At 37.1% G+C, this 23,744-nt stretch overlaps 1 protein-coding gene across 4 annotated transcripts; it reads left to right on the plus strand.

The window, feature by feature from the left end:
- The first annotated feature begins 4 nt into the window (after window positions 1-4).
- Window positions 5-23,490, plus strand: LOC127847864 (uncharacterized). 4 transcript variants are annotated; one of them, XM_052380071.1, is made up of 7 exons: window positions 5-87; window positions 493-691; window positions 4,440-4,591; window positions 9,328-13,520; window positions 18,587-18,721; window positions 19,886-20,045; window positions 20,698-23,490. In XM_052380071.1, exons 2-7 carry the CDS (start codon window positions 509-511, stop codon window positions 21,371-21,373), a joined length of 5,499 nt encoding a protein of 1,832 aa, XP_052236031.1. In that variant the 5' UTR covers window positions 5-87; window positions 493-508; the 3' UTR covers window positions 21,374-23,490. The 4 variants fall into 4 exon arrangements, with proteins under 4 accessions (XP_052236031.1, XP_052236029.1, XP_052236032.1 ...); XM_052380069.1 differs by having other exon boundaries at window positions 10-83; XM_052380072.1 differs by having other exon boundaries at window positions 10-83; window positions 20,712-20,937.
- Window positions 23,491-23,744: the final 254 nt, after the last annotated feature.

Raw genomic sequence — 23,744 nt, forward strand, 5'->3', positions numbered from 1 at the left:
CCAAAATGCATTGCGTTCCAAGATGGAAGTCGTTTGCCCAACCCGCGGGTTAAATGCTCGAAAATAACCATAGATTCAACACAGTGTGTATGATTTTGTATGAATTACCACGAAACATATTATATTATGCAATACTCTAACGATTAAGCGTTATAATTAAGACCGATAAGCTGTTTTAGACACCAATAATGATACAATGTATCCGTCATATTGCACATGATTTTGTTTCCTTACGCCATGTCTTTCAAGGCCAATCATTTCATGGCAAAAATAAGCGTTTAAACGCATAAATGTACGTTCTGCTGCGGATTAAGATGATGATATATGTTCTTTACAAAACATTGGATTCATTTTCACATTTATGTTCTTTGTTTCTAATATTTAAAATGTTTGAATCATCAAATAGAAAAAATTACCTCCCTTGGTTTAAAAACACTTACAAACAAAATGCATTAAGCAGCATGATATAACTCGCGAGCTGTTTCATTTCAGGTGATAACAGTCAACAATGGCTTCAAAGAACAGCAGTCCACGGTCGGATTCCCCTGCGGATATAGATTTCTCTGTGATACGCACGTCTATTCAGATGGATCACCCGATGATAGACCAGATCCTACAGGGTATCCACTATGGATCTGCAGAGGCCAGATCGCTACTACAGGACGAATGTGATTACATTCTCGAATGCAAGGTAAGGCATAGAAGATAGAAGTTGTGTATTGGCAACTTAAAAATAGGGTTGGCAGGGATTTTAATTGAAGCAGAATCTTGCTTTTTGATGCAAGCATTTTGTTTTTTTTACACATTTGACCATACTATGCGAGACATCCTGATCTTGGCATAAAATTAGCTATTCAAGCTCTGTCTGGCTTACATTAACCATCGCTTATTCCTTTATTGCCCCCTAAATGCTCTTGATTGACGGATTGTAGTGAATTAAAAGCAGACTGCTTTTGTTTTTGATGGCCCAATCAAGTCGAAAGATACTACTAGGTGGTATTCTATGTATTATACTGTATTGCACATCTGATCTAAATTTGGCGTAAATTGATGATTGGTTGAATAAAAAAAGTGCTCGATGCGCGAACATTTCACATTTCACATTATGGAGTCAATCGCATAGTGCTTATGTTTCTTAACTTCTGGAAAATGGTGTACATTTGTGTTCATGAAATTCTAAAAGATATTTTTTGTCAATATTCTCCAGAAATTATTAGTTTTTTATAAGTAATATAGTGATTACTGACTACAGTTAAGGTGGCATCATTTATTGTTTCAGTTGTCCCTGTTTTTCAGTCAAATGTCGCAACATTTTTATGGAATGTCCTGATTTTGAATTAAAAATTTCTGGCATGTATGCTTTTGACTCCTCCATATTATCTGCCTTGCATCCTTTTGAAGCAAATGTTACAATGAAATGAACATAATATGTGATGTATAGTTCACAAATTGTGTGTGTGTTTTTTAAGTAATACACTAAAATTAGTATAAACAAAGCAACATTTGTTGAGAAATCAACAAATAATATCGAAACAAAATATCTAGAGCCTCATGGATGCCTGTCGTTGTCAAAGTATAGCTTTAAGAAAACTTAAACTGTTGATAATGACCATCCTTAGACAGTGTGAAAGGAGGTCCCAGAAGTGCATCAGTAAGGATTAGGGCTGTCACGATACGCCGTGAGCGTACCGCGGTATATCGTGGTACGGCAACACTGTATCGCGGTACGTACCGCGATATTTTACAGAATATGTATCTGTAAAGAAAACAGTTTACAAACTTTATTAAACTCAATAATTAGAAAACACTGGTATCATAGTATGACTAGAAACTGTAAAAGAAACTGTAATAAACTTGATAGAAGTAGTCATTGTTATTGTTATTCGCGTCTTTTTCTAAAATGTCCGCCATGTTGTTTACAAATTTCAATAGCTGTGACTACGACCCGTGTAAATCGAACTTTTCAAGGGCATGTTTAAAATGCGGAGTCAGTATTGAAAATCCGTAGCGTTCTGACTCTTCCTCGACTTATTCATAATCTTAAGATAACATGATTTGGAAGTGCCATGCTTTGAACGATCGATATTCTAAAGAAAGAAAATAAGAAATAGAGTAAACATCTTTTGGATAATTATGAACTTATTTGCAAAGGAAATCTAACCCAAATTCCAAAACAGGTACGGACCCATACATCGCCGTATTTTAAACGTGAAAGTTAAACATCTACCAGTGGAAGCGCTTGCTTGACCTGGATATTAACGGATTATTCATTTAGCCCTTTTGAATCGCTTCTACAGTTTTCAAAACGATATCTATATCAAAATAATTATGTAATGTATTAATATGTGCTAATATAATAATATTTAAAAAAAAAACCGGTTCGGCAACGCCGTACCGCGGTGCGATTTTTTTCACGATATGCACCGCGATATACCGGTATACCGGTGAATCGTGACAGCCCTAGTAAGGATCTCAGTTTATTCACCAATCAAATGTCTCAGATAAAAAGTGTCTGTCCCAAATGAGCACGGCATCTGTACACCAGAAAAGGCATGTGAAACACTATTAAAATAGGTACCAACTGAACCAATTGAAAATACACAAAATTCCCAAAGAGAAAATTTCACCACCGGAATTTTCACAATTTTACTTGATGTTTTTTGCACAAGTTATTCTCAACTGTGCCAGTACTGGTTCTTTTCCCAAATGGGCAAAAAAAGCTGCTTAGTGATATTTGACATGCTTATTTATAAATCAATCTACATTTTTATTGTGCATATGTTGTTGATTTTCAATCTTATGATATAAGAACAAAAGGCAATTGTTAAACTTTCATGGCAATTAAAATAAACAAACACAACACTCATTAAATGGTACTTGGTCTAAGTTTGGTTCAATGACAATTTACACAAAATTGTAATATATTAAAAAAGAATGAATGTGTTACATTGATAATTTAAAAAGCACTCCTGATTAAGAAATATTTTTAAAATAAAGGTTTGTTATTGATAGTCATTTATCAAAATTGAAAGAACATTCATTTCTTGATAGTCATTAATCAAAATAGGAGAATAAATAAAGCGTTTTAAGTGCTTTTCATTGAAAATTTAGCAAAAACATTTTACCGGCGTACAGTCCCAGCCAGGGATCATCCTAGAGAGCGACGTAGGCGACATGGTGGCCCTACAATGCTTGATATCGCTTTCTGATTACATCAAAGCCAAAACAAAATCACTAATATTTTCTCCTTTGGTTATCTGGCGCACGTGTGCGAAATGCCGTCACTAATACTGCCAATACTGATATTGACAGGATTTTCTACGCGTCACTGACCGCTGATGCAAGTCGCCTTGGTTAATTCCAGTCGAGGCATTGTGTACACGCCGGTCTTACCGACAATAGTGTATTGACGTAACCATCTATGTATAGAATGCCAGATGAGGCTCCCGTTCTTTATAACATTTTTATAGAATGACGAATAAACATGCAGTGTTACGGATGGTCTGGTTGACAATATTTTGCAATGTACTTACCAGAAATTACACCTAGAAAGACTAAAAAAAGAACAATATGCAAGTGCTCTGCCCTATATTCCCTTTATCCTACATCCTCAGGCTCTTGGCTTAAGTAGTAATTACATATGAATGAAATGTGTATTTTTGCCAAATAAAACACATGTTTAACAGTTCTTAGGAGAGCAATATCTCTATAACATCATGGCAGTTTAAAATAAAATGTTTAGTTAGTGTTTCAGCATATTTTATTTTAGATACATGTATGTTTTATTAATTGTGAAATATTAATATTAAAGTACCTTTAAGCGTTTGACCAAAGGTCGGCTCACTTCTCCTTAATAAAATTGGAAGGCATAAAATGTTGGGCTAGGATGATCCCTGAACTCCCTCCAATTGGGAAACCTGTGTGGTGTATTGGTAATGAACCAGTGTTCTCTAGTTTAACCGACAGCCAGTGATTTCACCGGTTTCTAACAATCTTTGTGCCGGCTACTTTTCCTCAAAATATCGAATCAAAACAGGGCAAAGAACGCCAATTTTAGCTCTTCGTCGCTGGCTTCTTAACAAATATAACTGGCTATTCAAATTTTTATGGAGAACACTGAACAAACTAGCTTTTGCTTCTACAGGTCTCAGGTTTGAACCCCAGGACTCGCACATTTTGATGTGATATATTTCCGTTTTATAACTAGTATAACTAATGAAATTGACTCCTCAAATTTGTTTGTTAGTTCATGTAAACATGTTTGTTTTTTTTAAATAGGATACACTGTCCATTGAAACTAACAACAAACATAATTAATGGCATGTATTAATTTGCAGGAACCAAACCTAATATGTAGAAACACGTTTATTTAGTATGAAAACTTTTATGTAGTTTCTTGCTGGTGTGAATTTTTTATGTCATTTATTATCTTTAACAAGGTTTGCCGAAACATGTTCAGAAGTTTTCCAAACTTTGTCGCCCACAAGCGTGTGTACTGCACAGAAACATTTGCGGAAAGACGACAGGCAGAGGCATTGAATTCTTCCCCAGAGAATAGTGAAACTATTGTTGTGCAACCAGAAGCACCAAGGTGAAATGTTATTTTATCTATCAGATTAACAGAAAAGACACATAAAATTATTAATTATTGCACACAGGAATTTTTCACAAAAACTTCTTTCCTGAATTAAATCTTTGTCAAAAACAGTCCTAGTCGTGTTTTGGGAAAACTTTGGTTTATGTATGTGCGTAGATGTTTATTCTAGATTTGCCTGTGCAATATGCACAGGCTCATCAGGGTCAGCACTTTCCACCAAGACTAAATTTTGGTTTAGTGTAGACTTCCCTTAGAGGAAAAACTCCATAAAAGCCAAAAGTGTCATTCCTGATAAGCCTGTGCGGACTGCACATGATAAGCCTGTGCGGACTTCACATGATAAGCCTGTGCAGACTTTATATGATAAGCCTGTGTGGACTTCACATGATAAGCCTGTGCGGACTTCACATGATAAGCCTGTGCGGACTTCACATGATAAGCCTGTGCGGACTTCACATTATAAGCCTGTGCGGACTTCACAGTCTTATCTGGGATTAAACTTTATCCACATGCATTGAACAGAGTTTTCCCAAACACGTCTCTGGTTTGACTGTAACTATTTTCCCTGGTAATAGTCCAACTGAGCTATAAAAAAATACTATCAGATGTGCTGAATTTGCTTATTCTTGTTGCATCAATAGTGTGTTGTTTTTTTCAAAATCAACCCCATTCCCAATGGAAAAAAGTATATATTTTTCCCAAATTGAACATAAAAATACGTAATTGGGACTATAAAAAATATATTAGTGCTATAAAATTCTTCAAGGCTCACAGTCCGAAGGATTTAAGTCTAAAAAGGGTGATAGTGCAGACAGTGAAGGAATTGGTAGATTAGCTTTTATTTAAAAGTGCTTACCTTAATGAAATTGATAAGTTTATTTGTAAGGTATTTCAAATCAGCAAAGCGAAGAACATGCATGCTATGAAAACTTCAAAACATTTAGAGTACAATTTTCTAAATCTGCGGCCAGTAAGTTTGGACCATCAGTTTTACAAATATACTGGTGGCGTAATCCCTGCCCCCCCCCCCCCCCCCCCCCCTCCCATTTAACATAAAACAACAACATCATGGCAATGAACTTAATATACAAGATGAAAAATGACTTGTATTCATTTCCTTCAGGACTGTTAGAATTTGCACATATTTTTGTATGCCCCCAGTAGGGTGATATATGTATAGCAGTCTGTCTGTCATGCATTCCATTTTGTGGACTGTTTTCCCAAAAGCTTTAAGATATTGACCTGATATTTGGTGTGTGAGTCTACTAACATTACTTACCAATAAAGTGTAAGTTTCATTCTGTTCCATTTAGTTTTGGCAAAGTTATGGGCCTTGGAATTTGAAATTGTCTGTTTTGGGGGAGTTTTATACGCAACTCTTTCAGATGTAGAGCTGATTTTTGGTATGTGAGTCTTCCTACATACTTACAGATGAAGTGTGAGTTATGTTCCGGTCCATTGATTTTTTGTAAAATGTATGGGCCTGAGCTTGTAAATGTTCCATTATCTGGAGGTTTTTTAGCTCACCTGATTGCTCAGGTGAGCTTTTGTGACCGGTCCTTGTCCGTCGTATGTCCGTCCGTTAACATTTGCTCGTAAACACTCTAGAGGCCACATTTCTTGTCACATCTTCATAAAACTTGGTCAGAAGCTTTGTCCCAATGAAATCTCGGGCGAGTTCGAAACTGGGTTGTGCCGGGTCAAAAACTAGGTCACTAGGTCAAAAAAAAATAAATACCTTGCAAACACTGTAGAAGTCACATTTCATGCCCAATCTTCATGTAACTTTGTCAAAATGTTTGTCTTAATGATATCTTGGCTGAGTTCAAAAGTCGTTCCGATCCGTTGAAAAGCATGGCCGCCAGTGGGCGGGGCAGTTTTCCTTATTTGGCTATAGAGAAACCTTGTAAACACTCTAGAAGTCAAAATTTTTGCCCAATCATCATGAAAGTTGGTCAAAACATTGGTTCAATTGATGTCTCAGACGAGTTTGAAAATGGTCGAAATCGGTGAAAAAACATGGCCGCCAGTGGGCGGGGCATTTTTCTGTAAATGTATATAGTGGCAGTTTTCCCTATTTGGCTATAGAGAAACCTTGTAAACACTCTAGAAGTCACAATTTTTGCCCAATCATCATGAAAGTTTGTCAAAACATTGGTTGTATTGATATCTCGGACGAGTTTGAAAATGGGCGGGATCGGTGAAAAAGCATGGCCGCCAGTGGGCGGGGCATTTTTCTCTATATGTATATAGTGGAAACATGTGAACACAGTCGAAGTCACATTTTTGCCCCAATTTTCATGAAATTTGCTCAGAACATTTCTTTCCTTGATACGAGAATTGAGTTCAAAAATGGTTCCGGTCAGTTGAATAACATGGCTGCTGGGAGGGGGGGCAGTTTTCTCATTATGCCCCCCCCCCCCCTTCGAAGAAGAGAAGGTATATTGTTTTGCTCATGTCGGTCCGTCCGTCCACTAGATGGTTTCTGGATGATAACTCAAGAGCGCTTATGCCAAGGATCATGAAACTTTATAGGTACAATGATCATGACTCACAGATAACCCCTATTGATTTTCAGGTCACAAGGTCAAAGGTAAAAGTCACGGTGACCCAAAGCAGTAAAATGGTTTCCGGATGATAACTCAAGAACGCTTATGCCTAGGATCATGAAACTTCATAGATACATTGCTCATGACTCGCAGATAACCCTTATTGATTTTCAGGTCACTAGGTCAAAGGTCAAGGTCACGATGACCCAAAATAGTAAAATGGTTTCCGGATGATAACTCAAGAACGCTAAGGCCTAGGATCATGAAACTTCATAGGTACATTGATCATGACTCGTAGATGACCCCTATTGATTTTCAGGTCACTAGGTCAAGGTCACGGTGACCCGAAATAGTAAAATGGTTTCCAGATGATAACTCAAGAACGCTTATGCCTAGGATCATGAAACTTCATTGGTACATTGATCATGACTTGAAGATGACCCCTATTGATTTTCAGGTCACTAGGTCAAAGGTCAAGGTCACGGTGACCTGAAATAGTAAAATGATTTCTGGATGATAACTCAAGAACGCTTATGCCTAGGATCATGAAACTGCATTGGAACAATGATCATGACTCGCAGATGACCCCTATTGATTATCAGGTCACTAGGTCAAAGGTCAAGGTCACAGTGCCAAAAATCGTTTTCACACAATGGCTGTCAAGGTCATGGTGACTCAACTTAGAAAAATGGTTTCTGGATGATAACTCATGAATGCTTACGCCTAGGATCATGAAACTTCATAGGTACATTGATCATGACTCGCAGATGAAATAATGATGAAACTTGACCAGGATGTTTGTCTGGACAATATCTAGGTCACGTTTGACATTTGGTAAAGATTGAATTAACCGACTCCTCTCAGGTGAGCGAACTAGGGCCATCTTGGCCCACTTGTTACTAAATGCTCTTAAATATTACGCTGATTTTTGGTATGTGAGTCTACCTACATAACTTACAGATTATATTTGAGTTTTGTTCTGGTCCATTGATTTTTGGCGAAGTTAAGCCTTTGACTTAGGTATTTTCTTTTAAATATCACTCACATTTTTTACAAAAGTATTTCAGATACTGTCCGAAACCCTTAACTTTGTCAAATATCAATGGACTGTAACTTTGTCATGATGTTTTCAACAGTGATATAGCTGCTATGTGGCTTAAACGTGCAGTAGGGGGGCATTTTGTTTCACAAATGCAACTCTTGTTCTTCTCAAAAATACACCCTTTTTATGCCCCGGTAGGGTGGCACATAGCAGTTGAACTGTCTGTCAGTATGCCTGTCTGTCCGTCCGTCCGAAAACTTAAATGGTCATTACTTTGTCAATATTTAACATAGCAACTTGATATTTGGCATGCATGTGCATCTCATAGAGCTGCACAGTTTGAGTGGTGAATGGTGAAGGTGAAGGTCATTCTTCAAGTTCAAATGTCTAATATAAGGCGTCCGTCAGTCCATCAGAAAACTTTAATATTGTCCATAACTTTTTCACTATTGAAGATAGCAACTTGATATTTGGCATGCATGTGTATCTCATGGAGCTGAACATTTTAAGTGGTGAAAGGTTAAGGTCATTCTTCAAGGTCAAATGTCAAATATTCTGTCTGTCCGAAAAGTTTAACATTGGCCATAACTTTTTCACTATTGAAGATAGCAACTTGATATTTGTCATGCATGTGTATCTCCTGGAGCTGAACATTTTGAGTGGTTAAAGGTGAAGGTCAAGGTCATCCTTCAAGGTCAAATGTCAAATATTCCATCCATCCGAAAACTTCAACATTGGCCATAACTTTTTAAATATTGAAGATAGCAACTTGATATTTGGCATGCAAGTGTATCTCCTGGAGCTGAACATTTCGAGTGGTGAAAGGTGAAAATCAAGGTCATTCTTCAAGGTCAAATGTCAAATATTCCGTCCGTCCGAAAACTTTAACATTGGCCATAACTTTTTAAATATAAAAGATAGCAACTTGATATTTAGCATGCATGTGTATCTCATGGAGCTGCACATTTTGAGTGGTGAAAGGTCAAGGTCATCTTTATAGGTCAAAATTCAAATATATGGCTTCAAAGCGGCGCAGAAGGGGGCATTGTGTTTCTGACAAACACATCTCTTGTTGTTTATGTTCTCAAATTAATGAGTTATAAATACTGTAATGACGCTCTTGTTGTTGTTTTTTTCAGTTCAAGCTTTTCTGCATCTCAGGGCACATCGACAATCTCCTCAACACTGACCCAGGTAGTGAACAACACATTCCAGGGCAAGTCGAAAGCCTACCAGTTGTACACCAAGGCAGCAGAAATAATGGAAAGACAGAGGGCAACCAAGGTTACCACAACAGTGGCCTTGACAACGATTCCTACCAATAAAAATGCAGTAATTGTATCTCAAAGCGAAGGTGACCAATCGGAAGAGATTTTAAGGAATTATCATGAAAAGCAGAAAGCGGACAGAGAGAGGGCTCGAGAATTGCAATTATCTAGGAAGGCAAAGTCTTCTATCTCTGGTGTATGTGCTTACTTGGCCCAGCAGAAGCCCACTGAAACAGCTCCCGCAGTTGCACAAGTTGTTGTTAGCTCCAAGCGGTTGGAAAATCGTGCCAGAAAGTCATCCCCAAGAAAATCTGTTGATTACCTGACTGAAAGTTTGAAAGAAACTTCGAGTAATACAGTTAAGGCCGTTAGAACGATCCAGCCAGAAAACGATGAAGATCTTAGGGAATGGATTGATGTGGGGTCTAAAGCAGCTTCTGAGAAAAACAAAACAAAAGTTTCACCTGAAAAAAGCCCAGAGAAACTGAAAACAAATACAGATGTTTCAAAGCCTGTAGTTGCTCGGGAAAGAGATAAAAGTTCTGGTAAATTTCTACCATACTCAACAGGTTATAAAAAGTGTGACAGATGTGCTAAGGTGTTCTGGAAAGCGAAGAGTTACTCAAGACATTATAGCTCTTGCAAAAAGTCACTTCAAAAGAAAGCTGAGGTTATCAGTAAACCTCAGCCAATGGATGATTCACATTCAAATACTTCAATCACTCCAGACAATAGCAAGACAAGAATTTTTACTAATGCTTCAGTTAGTGTTAGCCAGCAAATTTCTCCAGTTAAAACAATCTCTAGAAAACCTGGTAGATCATATGATGGAAGGGGGCCTGAGATGATTGTGGTAGGGCCAAAAGGAGAAATTCTCATGCGAACACCAAATACAGAATTAATTAAATTACAAGAAAAATTACGTGCAAAGGCAATTTGGACCAGTACTAGTCAGGAGATAAAACCCTCAAACAAATTGCCAGAGAAAGAACCTTTGCATAAAGGATGTGTAGAAAATCCAGAACCACAACCAGAGACTAATCTGACACCTAGCGAGAAAAGTTCAAATCTTTACAAAGCTCTTACTAAACCAGCAACACGATTAATGAAAGTTGTTAATGTAAGAAGAAGCGAAATGCACAAAGAAGCTCAGAATGCTAGTGAAATCCAGGGACCTGCACCTACCTCTCAAGACACTGATGAAGAAAGTAGCAACAACCATGGCAATAATTTAGAAGAGATCAGAAAGCTACAAGAAAAATTAACTCGTCAGGCAGGGTTGAAGGAATCTGGTAAACCTTCTCCAGATTGCGAAGAAAGAAGAACTTACAGTTTAAGGACTGGCACTCAGACTAAAGTTACTGACTTCTATGCACAAGGTTCTGAATCCAAGGCAAAAGAGAGCAAACCAATCCAACAGTTCACAGAAATGAAACAAGGGGGTCAGAAAAACTCAAGTCAGGAGCTATTAGCGCTAGAGGAAAAGTTAACAAATAAAATTCGAAATGCATCTGGTGATGCTGAAGTGAAATCTTTGGAAGATAATAAAGTAAAGGATAAACATGCTCGATCAAAGTCTTTTGAAATCTCTGGAAATATTGGGTTAATGGAAAAGAAGCGGCATGGTAGCGAAAAGCTTGTTAGTATGCAAACGGCAAGCCAAAGTTCAGAATTAAGAAGTAGCAGCTCCCAGTCCGATAGTGAAAGTCGCAAGAGCGCTGTAAGCACTTGTTATAGGGCTCCTAAAAAACTTTCCTCTCTGCATGCAATGGTGCAGAAATCTCTGGAACAGCGCAGGCATTCCTTACCTACATCACCTACCCCCTCTATACAGTCCAACTCCGGTGATGGCTTGAACAAGAAATGTATGATGACAGTCAAAGAGATGGCTGAGCTAGTGGAATGTGCAAGTTTGACCAAGTTTGCAAAGGAGCGAAAGAAAAGAGCAAGGAATTTTCTTACAAAGAAGCAGTCCAAAGATGCTCTTAGTGTTACAGCTTCTTTCTCGAAAAGGCACATGAAACGTAGGCAGAAGCAGAAGCAAACCTTTGTTGTAAGAAATCAAACAGATACAAGAAATCAACATCAAGAAGTCCTTTCTGGGGAAATTTCTTATGCCCAGAAAACAACTTCAGATACAAACACCAAAGTTCAATGTTTGTCAAAGGAGATGAAAGGACTTCAGAATTCTGCTGGTTTTGTTGAAGATAAGTATTACAAGTCCAAGGCTGGCACTAAAGAGAGAGAGACACACCAAAAGCCAAACACATCAGTTATTCTGAGCAGTAAACGATCTGAGACTTTGTCAAAAGACAAAACACCTGAAAGTAGAGATTCTGGTTCCTCAAATGTACAACACTTGGATGAAAATGCTAGTTCATCCAGAGATTCATCTAAAGAAAGAAATAAAGAACTTTGGCAAATGCGTGAAATGAAACGGCTTGAGAATTCGGTTGGTTTTGTGGGACCACGGTTCTATGGCTCCTCTAGAGATTCTTCCCGCGAAAGACTCGGTGACTCAGGCTTGGATAAATCTGCCAAATTACCAAGAGAGATGAAACTCTTGCAGAACTCTGATGGTTTTGTTGCAAAGAACACTAGTCAATTGCTATTAAAGGAAACAGAGAATTCAACAGATGGAATTGTTGAGGTAACAAGACAGTCACGTGACAGGAAACGACAGGAGTTGAACCCTAGTGTCAACAATAGAGTTAGAAGTAGCTCAAATTCTTCTTGTGAGTCATTAACAAGGTCTAAAAAGGTTGCATGTGACAAGGAAACAAGTTATGCGGAGAATGTTAAAGGCAATCTGGTAAAATCATCCAGTTCAGTTGAAAGAAAAGAAAGCATAAATCAGGATAAATCATCAACTAAGGAAAATGAAAAAAAAAATGCAGACAAGGTAGTAGATATTAATCCAAATTATTCTAACAAGGGAACTGAAAGTGACACAGTTTCTTGTTCAGTCAGAGACCAATCTGATAAATCAGCCAGCCAGCATAGGACTCGACTGTCTACTGGAAGTATATTCTTTGACTCAGAGCTTTTAAAGCTTAGTCCAAGTAAACTTGAAAAGAAAATTGCTTCTGTCAGTCAGAAAGAAAAGTTGTTGAAAGAAACCAATCAACAGACTGCAACTGTAGTGAAGAAACTAAACCTCTCTCCCAGAAAAACCAAAGTGGTGAAAGAGACAATACATCAATATGGCTTTTACCCACTCTCTACTGGGTTAAAGCAATGTCCTAATTGTCATCAGAGATTCTGGAAAAAGAAAACCTATGATTACCATGTACGCAGAGAGTGCAAACTTCGTGAAAAAGTTAACACTGCAAAGAAACGTAAGTTGTCACTGACCCCTCCCTCTAAAGCCAGAGAATCAGTCAACAATACTGACACACTTCAAATAAATCAAAGTCAAAAGAAAGCAAGGATTCAAATGCCATGCTCTTCTGATATCAGGGATTTAGTCAACACTATGTACGCAGATAGGAACAAACAAACTGAAAAGAACGCAATAATACAAGAACATGAAGAAGATAAAAGTGATGAGATTCTTGAACAAGTTGCTACATGGGAAATACCTGATACAATGGAACCAGCTTCTACAATAGGACAAGATGCCAACGATACTGTCAGTGAATTTAAAACTGAATGTGATACTGAACAAGTAGTGGCTGATGTAAGTATACTAGCTACCAATGAGTTAATAAGTGAAATCAAAAGTGAATTTGATTCTGGACAACAAACGGCGGATGCAAGTCAGGATGATAGTAATATTAGTAATGAACCAGGTGATTTGCCAATATTTCCTAGAGAACCGAAGACAGAACCTAAGGTCTCTAGCATGGATGAAGTAGAATCACAAAGAGTTGAAAAGTCACCAATAGCCAATAGATCACCCAAAATTTCTTCAGGAAGGAAGTCACAAAACTTTATTAATACTCAGTCAGACACCGACAATTGTGTTCAGACATGTGCCAAATCAGTCCCAGATAATGTTTCCTATGCTTCTTCTGATCCCCCTTTACCAGGATCATCAGGGTTGCAGTCTGCAGTTGAAGATGGTAAGGCATTTATGTCTGCTTCCAATGCATCAATTTATGAGTTTCCCAAATTTGTTTTTTTTTTCCATGTAAAAATGTGTTTAGACTTTGTATAAGGTAAATAGTACCATGTAAACATAAAAGATAACTTATTTCATATTACTTGTATTAAGGTATTCAACCCATCAGTAGCTTGTAAATTTCAACAAAGTTGAAACTGGTAATCATTTTTCGATTTGCTATCGAATACATGCCATAACACATATAAAGATGTGTATTTTGTTATCCATGCCATTGGAAAAATTATAATTTAATATCATTGATATAAAATGAAAAGTCGGAAAAATGTTTCTTTGAAAATGCTACTTACGTGTGTAGAATTCGTTCAAAATCAAAATAAGATATCGGGTTATTATAATTATAAGCCTGACTAGTGTTTTATCCAGGCCAATTTAGCTTAGCACCATGCCCTTTTTATGTAGTGCCAACCTTTACAAAGGCTGCCGCCCTGCCCTTTCATGAGCACCCTCAGTTTTCAGTCCTCTATTGTTACGGTATGCTTGATCGCAAAATTAAATCGATAATTGTACTCGTTTTATGGCCCATAGGCGTTTCTAAGTGCTTTGATTTAACCGATTAATCACGTGGTTGTGAATTAGTCACACATTAATATTAATCCCATGTCAATATCAATTGATACTATCAGTGGCTTTGTTATAGCAAGCAAACTAATCGATCTGTAATGTTTACTCCTTCAAGATAAAATCATGGACAGTTACTTCGGCAAGTTTTAATTAACTTTGATGTTATGCTCTTGGAAATTGTGCATTTCATGCATAATTCAGTTATATCAAACATTATTTTGACGCGTATTTAAATATAAAAAAAAGTTGTATCTTTATTTTTGTAGTCTTTTAGATAAATAATTACCGGTATTGAAAGTAGTACTGTAACGTTAACTAATTAAACAAAATGTGAATTGCGTATTAGTTGGACATATACGATTTTACGTTGCTATGCGCACCTGTCACTTACATCATTTTAAAAAAGATGATGGACTATACAGAAAATAAAGTGTGACTCTCTGCAAAATTGGCAAATAACAATCGAATTAACGATAGAGATTATTCATTTAGAAGGGATTCGTAAAATGCCTGTGATACTCAACGATGCATAAAATGTTTTAGATACCAACAACATATTTATTAGTTATCTTATTCTACTCAGTGGATGTATGTCACAGACATGACCCATGCAAATTGTAAGCATTCAGTTTACTAGCAAAGTTAATACATCTTACAAGATTATCGTTAGAAAATGGGATAAGACAAATATGGTTACACTTATATGTTAGTAGATCTGTGTATAATCAGATTCATTTATTGCTTTTTATGCCCCCGGATCGAAAGATCAGGGGTATATTGTTTTTGGCCTGTCTGTCATTGTATTTGTCCGTGTGTGTGTCCCAAAACTTTAACCTTCTTCATAACTTTTGCAATATTTAATGTAGCAACTTGATATTTGGCATGCATGCATGTCTCATGGTGCTGCACATTTGAGTGGTGAAAGGTCAAGGTCATCCTTCAAGGTCAAAGGTCAACAAAAAAAATCAAAGCGGCGCATTAGGGGGCATTGTGTTTCTGACAAACACATCTCTTGTTTATGTTTGTCATGCTGTACCTTAACTGAAACAGCATGGGACTTAAATGGACATTGCAAGGTAAATATATTAATTTTAATTGAAGTAACTTCAATACATCCATGGCCATTAAATGTGCTTTTTATGCCCCCTTCTGTCTGTCCGTCTTTCTGTCACACTTTTTAGGTTTCAAAAAATGCTCATAACTTCTATGTCCCTTGAGATATAGCCTTCATATTTGGTATGCATGTGTATATGGACAAGGCCTTTCCATACGCAAATTTTTTTTTACCCCTGTGACCTTGACCGTGAACTTAGGGTCCATGTTTAGGTTTCGAAATCTGCGTTTAGGTTTTGAAAAATGCTCATAACTTCTATGGCCCTTGAGATATAACCTTCATATTTGGTATGCATGTGTAAACGGACAAGGCCTTTCCATACGCACACAAATTTTGACCCCTGTGACCTTGACCTTGAACTTAGGGTCCGCGTTTAGGTTTCGAAATCTGTGTTTAGGTTTCGAAAAAAGCTCATAACTTCTATCAAGCGTTTATAGGGGGCATAAGTCATCCTATTGTGACAGCTCTTGTTTTAATTTGTGGAATATACAACAGTGAAACCAGTAACAGTATTTAAAGCTAGACTAGTTATGTTACTAATTTTCTTTGTTGCCTACATATTTAGCAAATATGTGTTGACGGTTTTCTTAGTGTGTGACTTTTTAGGGGCAAAAAGGCTTATGTATTAAAGGGATGGAGGTATAAACTTTCTGATTTTGTGCAAGTTGTACAGTGAGGTTTTTTTCTCTAGTTAAAAGTTTTTTATTAGCTCTACTATTATTTATGAAATCTATATAGTGGAGATATCTTACTTACCCCGGCGTCGGCGTGAGCGTTAGAATGTTCAAGTTTGCGTACCACCTCAAATATTTTCTATGTCCCCTGACATATTGCTTTCATATTTTGCATACTTCTTTACTAACATGAACTTAATCTACAAACAAGAGCAGACAATTGTAACAAGCATTTTGTAAGAATTATGGCCTTCTTTCCACTTAGAATATGCATATTATTGATAAATCTATGTTAAAGTTTCCGTACAACCTCAAATATTTTCTATGTCCCTTGACATATTGCTTTCATATTTTGCATACAGGGTTTTTTTTTACTAAGAAAGTGACGCCGATAATCTGCGTCTTCCCCTACCAGAATTTTTCCCCTAAAACTAACATTTCCCCTCCAAAAATATACTTTTTCACCAAAATATAATATTTTACCCTCAAAGAAATGTTTTTTTCTTTCTTTTGGGAAGTCGACACTTATCCAATTTGTACCATGTACAACAATCTCGCTCTCTCTCTCTTTCCCGACGAACACTCAAATCTGGGAATCCCAGTGATTCTATATATAGCTCTTAAATTACGTCATGGAAACCGGGCAACTAATCGTATTAATCATGTGACTATTTTACTGGATTCCGGTCTTGCGCGAGAAGGGTGATTCGTCAATTAATTACCGGAAACCAGTCCAGTTTTCATCCGGGTTATGTGAAAGCCAAGATGGGTATAAACGTTAAAACAGAAAAAAGTCTCACAATTGGCGTTCATACACGAACAAAATAAAACGTTCGGACTCGGAAAATATTAATTGCGTTGACGCATTTTTTAAGAATGAATCATCAAAAACCGTTGAAACCCAGCAGGATTCGGAGGTACATGTAATCAACATCGATTAATACTGTCGGATTATTGTGAAAGTGAAAGTAGACAATCGGCAGCGGGTGTCAGACAATTCACCCCCAAGACAATTCACCCCCTGGACAACTCACCCCCAGAATTTGCACCTTTCCCTTCCAATACTGTAGCAGATCTAGATCGTCAAACCATTCATCATGAAATTGAAATCACAATATTGAAATCGTTCCCCGGCCCCAGTTGAAAACATTTCCCATTATTAGATCTACCCCTGCAACTTTATTTAGGACTTTGACTTTAATATCATACTTGTTCATGTGTTTAAGAACAAAAAGGTCAGAGACATGTCTCTTTTTCTAAAAAAAACCTAAAGTCTGTAGGCGAGTTATAGACATTGAAATGAACAGTTTTTGTTTTTTCCCCAAATATGTCTTTTTCGCGCTCGATTTTCCCCTTTTACCCAGCGTCCAGCGTCTTCCCCTTTTTCTAAAAAAAACCCCTGGCATAATTATTTACCAACATGACCCCAATCTACAAACAAGAGTAGACATCTGTATCAAGCATTTTGTAAGAATTATGTTCCCTTTTTATACTAACACAATTGAAAATTTGGTTAAGTTTTGGGTTTAGGTCCACTTTATTCCTAAAGTATCAAAGATATTGCTTTCATACTTGCAACACTTACTAACTATAATAAAGGGACGGGGCAGGCAAAGTTATGTAACTCTGACTGGCATTTTGACAGAATTATGACCCCTTTTATGTTTAGAAAATTGAAAAATTTGTAAAGTTTTGTTTTTTGGTCCACTTCATTCCTAAAGTATCATAGTTATTGCTTTCAGAATTAGATCACTCGCTAACTGTCATAAGGCGACTGTACAGGAAAAGTTGCTTAACTCTGATTGGTATTTTGACCGAATTATAGCCCCTTTTTTGACTTAGTAACTTTGAATATTTTGTTAAATTTTGTGTTTAGATCCACTTTACTTCTTAAGTATCAAGGCTATTGCTTTCAAACTTCAAATACTTTCTTATTATCATGAGGGTACTGTACCTGGCAAGTTGAATTTGACCTTTACCTTTGAATTACCTTGACTCTCAAGGTCAAATTATAAAATTTTGCTAATATTGCCATAACTTGTTTATTTAAGATTTTGATTGTCCCCTACAGGTGGGACTTACGGTTTGCGCTCTGTCAGTCAGTCTGTCTGTCACACTTTTCTGGATCCTGCGATAACCTTGAAAGTTCTTCATAGTTTTTTTTGGCAATAAATACATTATGCACATCATTTCATTTTGTTCCTACATCAAGAATTCTGGTTGCTATGGCAACAAATATAATTTTTTTAAATACTTACAATGGTGGAGTCACCAGTAGGGGAACATATTGCTTGACAATCTCTTGTTTTATTTTATTCATTGATATTTCAAAAAAACATCACCTTGCTATCTTATTAAGTTTGTTTTATGTCTTTACAAATGTTTTAATAGATTGTGGAACATATACCTCTATAAATGTACAACTTCTTTAAAACATAACTGATCAATATGTTTCAACTATGGCCCTCTTCCAGTTAGAATATGACTATATTATCTTAACCTTATTGAAAATGAACAATTTTCCCATGATAGCTTACATTATACTGTCAAGCACTTTGAATAGTCGAGCGCGTTGTCTTCTGACAGCTCTTGTGTTGAAGCTTTTTGAACAAGAAAAATGTGATATAGCTTTCATCGGTGTTGTAATTGTTACAGTGGTATGCATGGACGAAAGCGAAGATGCTGCGAGTGATTTCAGTGGTTTCTCAGAAGAAGACTTACAAAAAACAGAGGCGGAGCTCTCAATCCATCTGGAGGCGGAACGACGTGTGGATGTCGAACCAGACCCAGGTTAAATTGTTAGCAATACTGAAATTGGGCTTTGTTTCTTCCCTTATTTATTGTATTCAGACCTTTTATAAGCTTATTATGCCCCCCTTCGAAGAAGAGGGGGTATATTGCTTTGCACATGTCGGTCGGTCGGTCTGTCGGTCGGTCCGTCCACCAGGTGGTTTCCGGATGATAACTCAAGAACGCTTGGGGCTAGGATCATGAAACTTCATAGGTACATTGATCATGACTTGCAGATGACCCCTATTGATTTTGAGGTCACTAGTTACTTGTTGTTTTTGTGCCCCCAGATCGAATGATCAGGTGGTATATTGTTTTGGCCTGTCCGTCTGTCTGTGTGTCATTGTATGTGTGTGTCTGTCCCAAAACTTTAACCTTGCTCATAAAATGAAAACTCATGTGTCTATGTTCTTTGAACTTCACATGTGCATGCATCTCATTGAGATCTACAATAAAATATGGTTTAAGGTCACTTGGTCAAAGGTCAAGGTCACTGCAGGGTTTTTTTACCTTATAAAACAGACGTCAAATATCGGCGTCTTCCCCCACCAAACTAGGCTGGTGTTTTCCCCTTACAGAACCAAAAATTCCCCCTAAAAAAAAATTTTTTTTTTTTTTTTTATAGAAAGATGTGTCTCATGATTATAATATCTCAATTCTATTTCAATTTAATCTTGCAAAACGTAATAAATTATGAAAAAACAATGAATATAATGAAAACATGTACAAACGTATTGTAATAATGATAGAGTAAGTAAACAAATCCCCCAAAAAGGGGAACGCCGCGAAAATTCCTACGCGCACAATTTTTCCCCAAAGTGGAAAATCCCGCGTAAAATTTCCACCACATAAGGGCTTAAGGCCCCTTCCCCCACAACCCAAAAAAAACCTGCACTGTGACGTTTATTTTCAAAATGTAACCTTGTTTCTAAAATAGCTGCTGTGTGGCTTCAAAGCGCAGTAGTGGGCATTGTGTTTCACAAACACAGCTCTTGTTCAAAGAACATGTGTATTTTCTACGGCGCAGTTACTTTGGTCAGACAATCTGTGAGACAGATGTTTTTGATTGAGAATTATTGGGAATTGTCTTAAAAACATTAATGTTCACTAATAAAATGTATTCAAATAAAAAGCATAAAATATTTGTTTTCTTCAACTTTGCAGTTGACCTCTTAGAAGATGACCTTAGTGATCTTGGTGACATTGACCTCTCAGGTGACCTTGGGTCAGAAAATGAGGATGAGGTGAAAGGTCAGAGTAGACCTACATTATCTGGCGATGTAGAAGAAGGTGCTCGTCCTAAGAGAATAAGTGCAGAAAAAAGGTAAAGGAGACCACACTTTGAATGTGCCGGTAATTAGTTCCCTACCGGTTTCACAGGAGGGGACTTATGGTTTGCGCTCTGTGTGTCTGTCAGTCTGTCTGTAACACTTTTCTGGATCCTGCGATAACTTTAAAAGTTCTTAATATTTTTTCCTGAAACTTTAAACATGGATAGATGGCAATAAGGACATTATGCACGCCATTTCATTTTGTTCCTACATTAAAAAATTCTATGGCTACAAATATATAAAAAAAATTAAATCTGACAATGGTGGAGCCAGTAGGGGACTTATATTGCTTGGCAATAGTCTTGTTTTATTTAAACCAAGAATGTTTGTTTTTTTTACAAGTGACGACCAAGTTATTTGGAATTGACCAGTTGCATAGGCATAAATGGCTAGGTTCTGCTGTTAATCTCATGCTGTCATTTCAAGAAAGTTAAAAGTTTCACAATACAACATGATCTTTCAACAATTTAGAATTTACTGTTTCAAAATATTACGCTTTGATTTCGTGAGCACATTTTAGTTTAAAGAAGATGATAATTGACAAGATAAGAAATATTCCACTTATACAACATGTATGCAGTTGTGTATTTTATCAAAATAGTCTCTTAAAACACAATGTATGTTTAATCTGCTTATTTTAATCAGGTTTGCTCATTTAGGAGCAATGTGGGAATACAGTGGACAGAAACAGAAAGCACCATCCATAAAGCCAGTCCTGTGGAGAGAATATGTAGTTGACGTGAATAATCCCCAGAAACTGGTGTGTCATGACAGCAAAGATATTGTTAAACTCAGCGATGAAAAGGACTTCATGTGTAAACAGTGCGGCATGCCATGCACCAATCTTTCCAACCTGCGTCGACACGTGATCATCCATCTAGGCTGGAAGAGATTCCAGTGTAAAACCTGTCCCTTCAGCTGCTACGATAAGTCTCGATGCATTCGTCACTTCAAAATCACTCACAACATGAAACTTACCAACAAGAACCTGTACGAGCATGTCAATGATCTGAAATTGGCGGCAAGTAAATTACGCAGCTCGAAGCGAACAAGAGCCTTGCGTCATTCAAGGCTAAAAGAGGCTTTAGACGGTCCGGACCCTTATCAGAAACCGAAGCATGTCATCGGTAAGTCGCATAGGCTGGAAACTGAGGCAGCGACGTTAGATCATGATTATCTGGCCTCTTTTCCACAGGCTGGCCGAGTCACGAGGCATACTGAAGGCGGAAGTGAACAACCCAAGCCTAAGTCTCAGCCAGGAAGTACCACCCTTTTGAATGTGGCCCGAATGAACTTTGCCAGAGTATTGAAAGGAAAGTAGCACATTGTGTTGCTCACATGTTGTGTTCAGCATAATTTTTCTGTCTATCATTCATGAATTTAAGAAGACTATGTACTTTAAGCCAACAATTCTAAGTAAGTTTACAGGAATACAATGACATTATGTCAGTGTACGAGACAGTTAAAACAAATTTAGAAGCCAGAAGAAAAGTTAAGAAAGTCACTAGCAGACAGTGTGGTACATATAGGTTACTGAACAAAAACATAAGTAAGTATCTATATCTAATTGAACTTATTAAGAGCTTATTTTAAAAACACAATTTGTGAACATACTTTAACAGATAATTAATTTGTTACTGGGTTGTATTTTCTTTATGATACCCCCATTACTATTGGTAATGGGGGCTATATAGGAGTCACTTTGTCTGTCGGTCTGTCTGTCTGTCCCGAAATTTCATCCGATCTTCACCAAACTTGGTCACAAGTTGTATCTAGATGATGTATAGGTAAAGTTTAAATATGGGTCATGCCGTGTCAAAAACTAGGTCACAGGGTCACTTAGCGTGTTTTAAACTGAAAGTTTGTCCGGACCATAACTGTCATTTATCGTTAGATTTTAAAATAACTTGGTTCATTTGTTCACCATCATGGGAGGTGTGTCGGTGAAAAAAGTACATCAACATCTCAAAGGTCAAGGTCACACTTGGAGTTCAAAGGTCAAATGCATGTGCGGGCCATAACTTTATCATTTATTGTAAGATTTAAAAATCATTTGGCAAATTTGTTCACCATCATTGGACAGATGTCACATGAAAGAATTACGTCGATATCTCCAAGGTCAAGGTCACACTTTGAGTTCAAAGATCAAAAATGGCCATAAATGAGCTTGTCCAGGCAATAGCTATGTCATTCATTGTGAGATTTTAAAATCATGTGGCACATTTGTTCAGAATCATTGGCCGGTATGTCGCGCGCAAGAATTACGTTGATATCTCCAAGGTCAATGTCGAACTTTGAGTTCAAAGGTAAAAAATGGCCATAAATGAGCTTGTTCGGGCCATAACTATGTCATTCATTGGGAGATTTTAAAATCATTTGGCACATTTGTAAACCATTATTGGATGGTGTGCCGCGTGAATGAATTACGTCGATATCTCCAAGGTCAAGGTCACGCTGTGAGTTCAAAGTGAAAATGGCCATAAATGAGCTTGTCCGGGCCATAACTATGTCATTCATTGTGAGATTTTAAAATGACTCTGTACATTAATTTTGTTCAGTCATTGGACAGCGTGTCATGCGAAAGAATTCACAAGTTCAAAGGTCAAAATGGCCATAAATAATAATGGCATAATAATTCTTAAAAATCACCATTTAGATTCTCTTGTTTTGTGGAGACAGCTTGCAAAATAGTCTGTGTCAATGCGGCATGTGGGCAGTGTTTTTTTTCACCATTTTGGGAATGGGGCCGGGTCCCTTTGGATTGGGAAAATTCACGGCGTTTTGACTTACATTGGGCAATTATTGTTGTTGTTGTTTTGCTCCCAAATGCTTCAAAACTTAGGATACAAGTGTGTCCAGTATTATATTTACTAAGGTTGATCTTTTATGGATGGGAGATGAACAAAATATTGATCTAAAATAAAAATAAAAAAATTTTTTTTGGTTCCATTGGGAATTTTTTGCTCTCATTTGGGAAAAATATATACTTTATTCCATTGGGAATGGGTCTGGTTACCGGACCTGATTTTAAGTGAAAAAAAACACTGGTGGGGTTATACGTCACGTCTGTGACAAAGCTTTAGTTATTGTGTAATATTTAAATACGTAATGAAAACTTTAAATGAAATGCTTTGGAGTCTTAACAAAATAATTTGTTTGTGTTTAATCCACATTAATTATGTACATTTTTAGGGTGGATTTTTTTGTTTGTATCTACATTTTTCGCTCATCTTAGCACATGCTCCTGGTGACTTTGTTCTAAAACATTTTGTCAGTCATGCCTTGTCCCATTGATGTCTCACAGTTATCTTGGTCAAAAACTTTGTCAAAATTACATCTCAACCATGTTAGTTACTTGGATAAAAAACACACTAGGGGTGGTATTTCAAAAACACCTTAAGTTAAATTTTATTTTCATCCTTAAATTTTTAGCCGGATTTTTTTCGAAAAAATCTCGGCTTATAGATTGATGTTGTCGGGCGGGCGGGGGGGGCGGGCGGGCGGGCGGGGTGGCGGCGTGCTCGAAAATGTTAAAGTTCTTATTTCATGGTATAACTTTGGTATGCTTGGACCTAGAGTCTTCAAACTTGACATGAAGGTTGGCCAGGATTAACAGATGACCACTGGTCATTTCAAGGTCATTCATTTGAAGGTCAAGGTCACTGTGACCTTCAATATAAAAAATGTTAAAG

Source organism: Dreissena polymorpha, chromosome 10 (genome assembly GCF_020536995.1).
Source record: "Dreissena polymorpha isolate Duluth1 chromosome 10, UMN_Dpol_1.0, whole genome shotgun sequence".
NCBI lineage: Eukaryota > Metazoa > Mollusca > Bivalvia > Myida > Dreissenidae > Dreissena > Dreissena polymorpha.

What these genes read in the sequence shown, in the direction of transcription:
- LOC127847864 (XM_052380071.1), top strand. Translation starts at nt 509, where the DNA reads ATGGCTTCAAAGAACAGCAGTCCACGGTCGGATTCCCCTGCGGATATA. An exon ending in GTGCAACCAGAAGCACCAAG is followed by an intron (nt 4,592 to 9,327) that starts GTGAAATGTTAT and finishes TGTTTTTTTCAG; the next exon opens with TTCAAGCTTTTCTGCATCTC. An exon ending in GGATGTCGAACCAGACCCAG is followed by an intron (nt 18,722 to 19,885) that starts GTTAAATTGTTA and finishes TCAACTTTGCAG; the next exon opens with TTGACCTCTTAGAAGATGAC.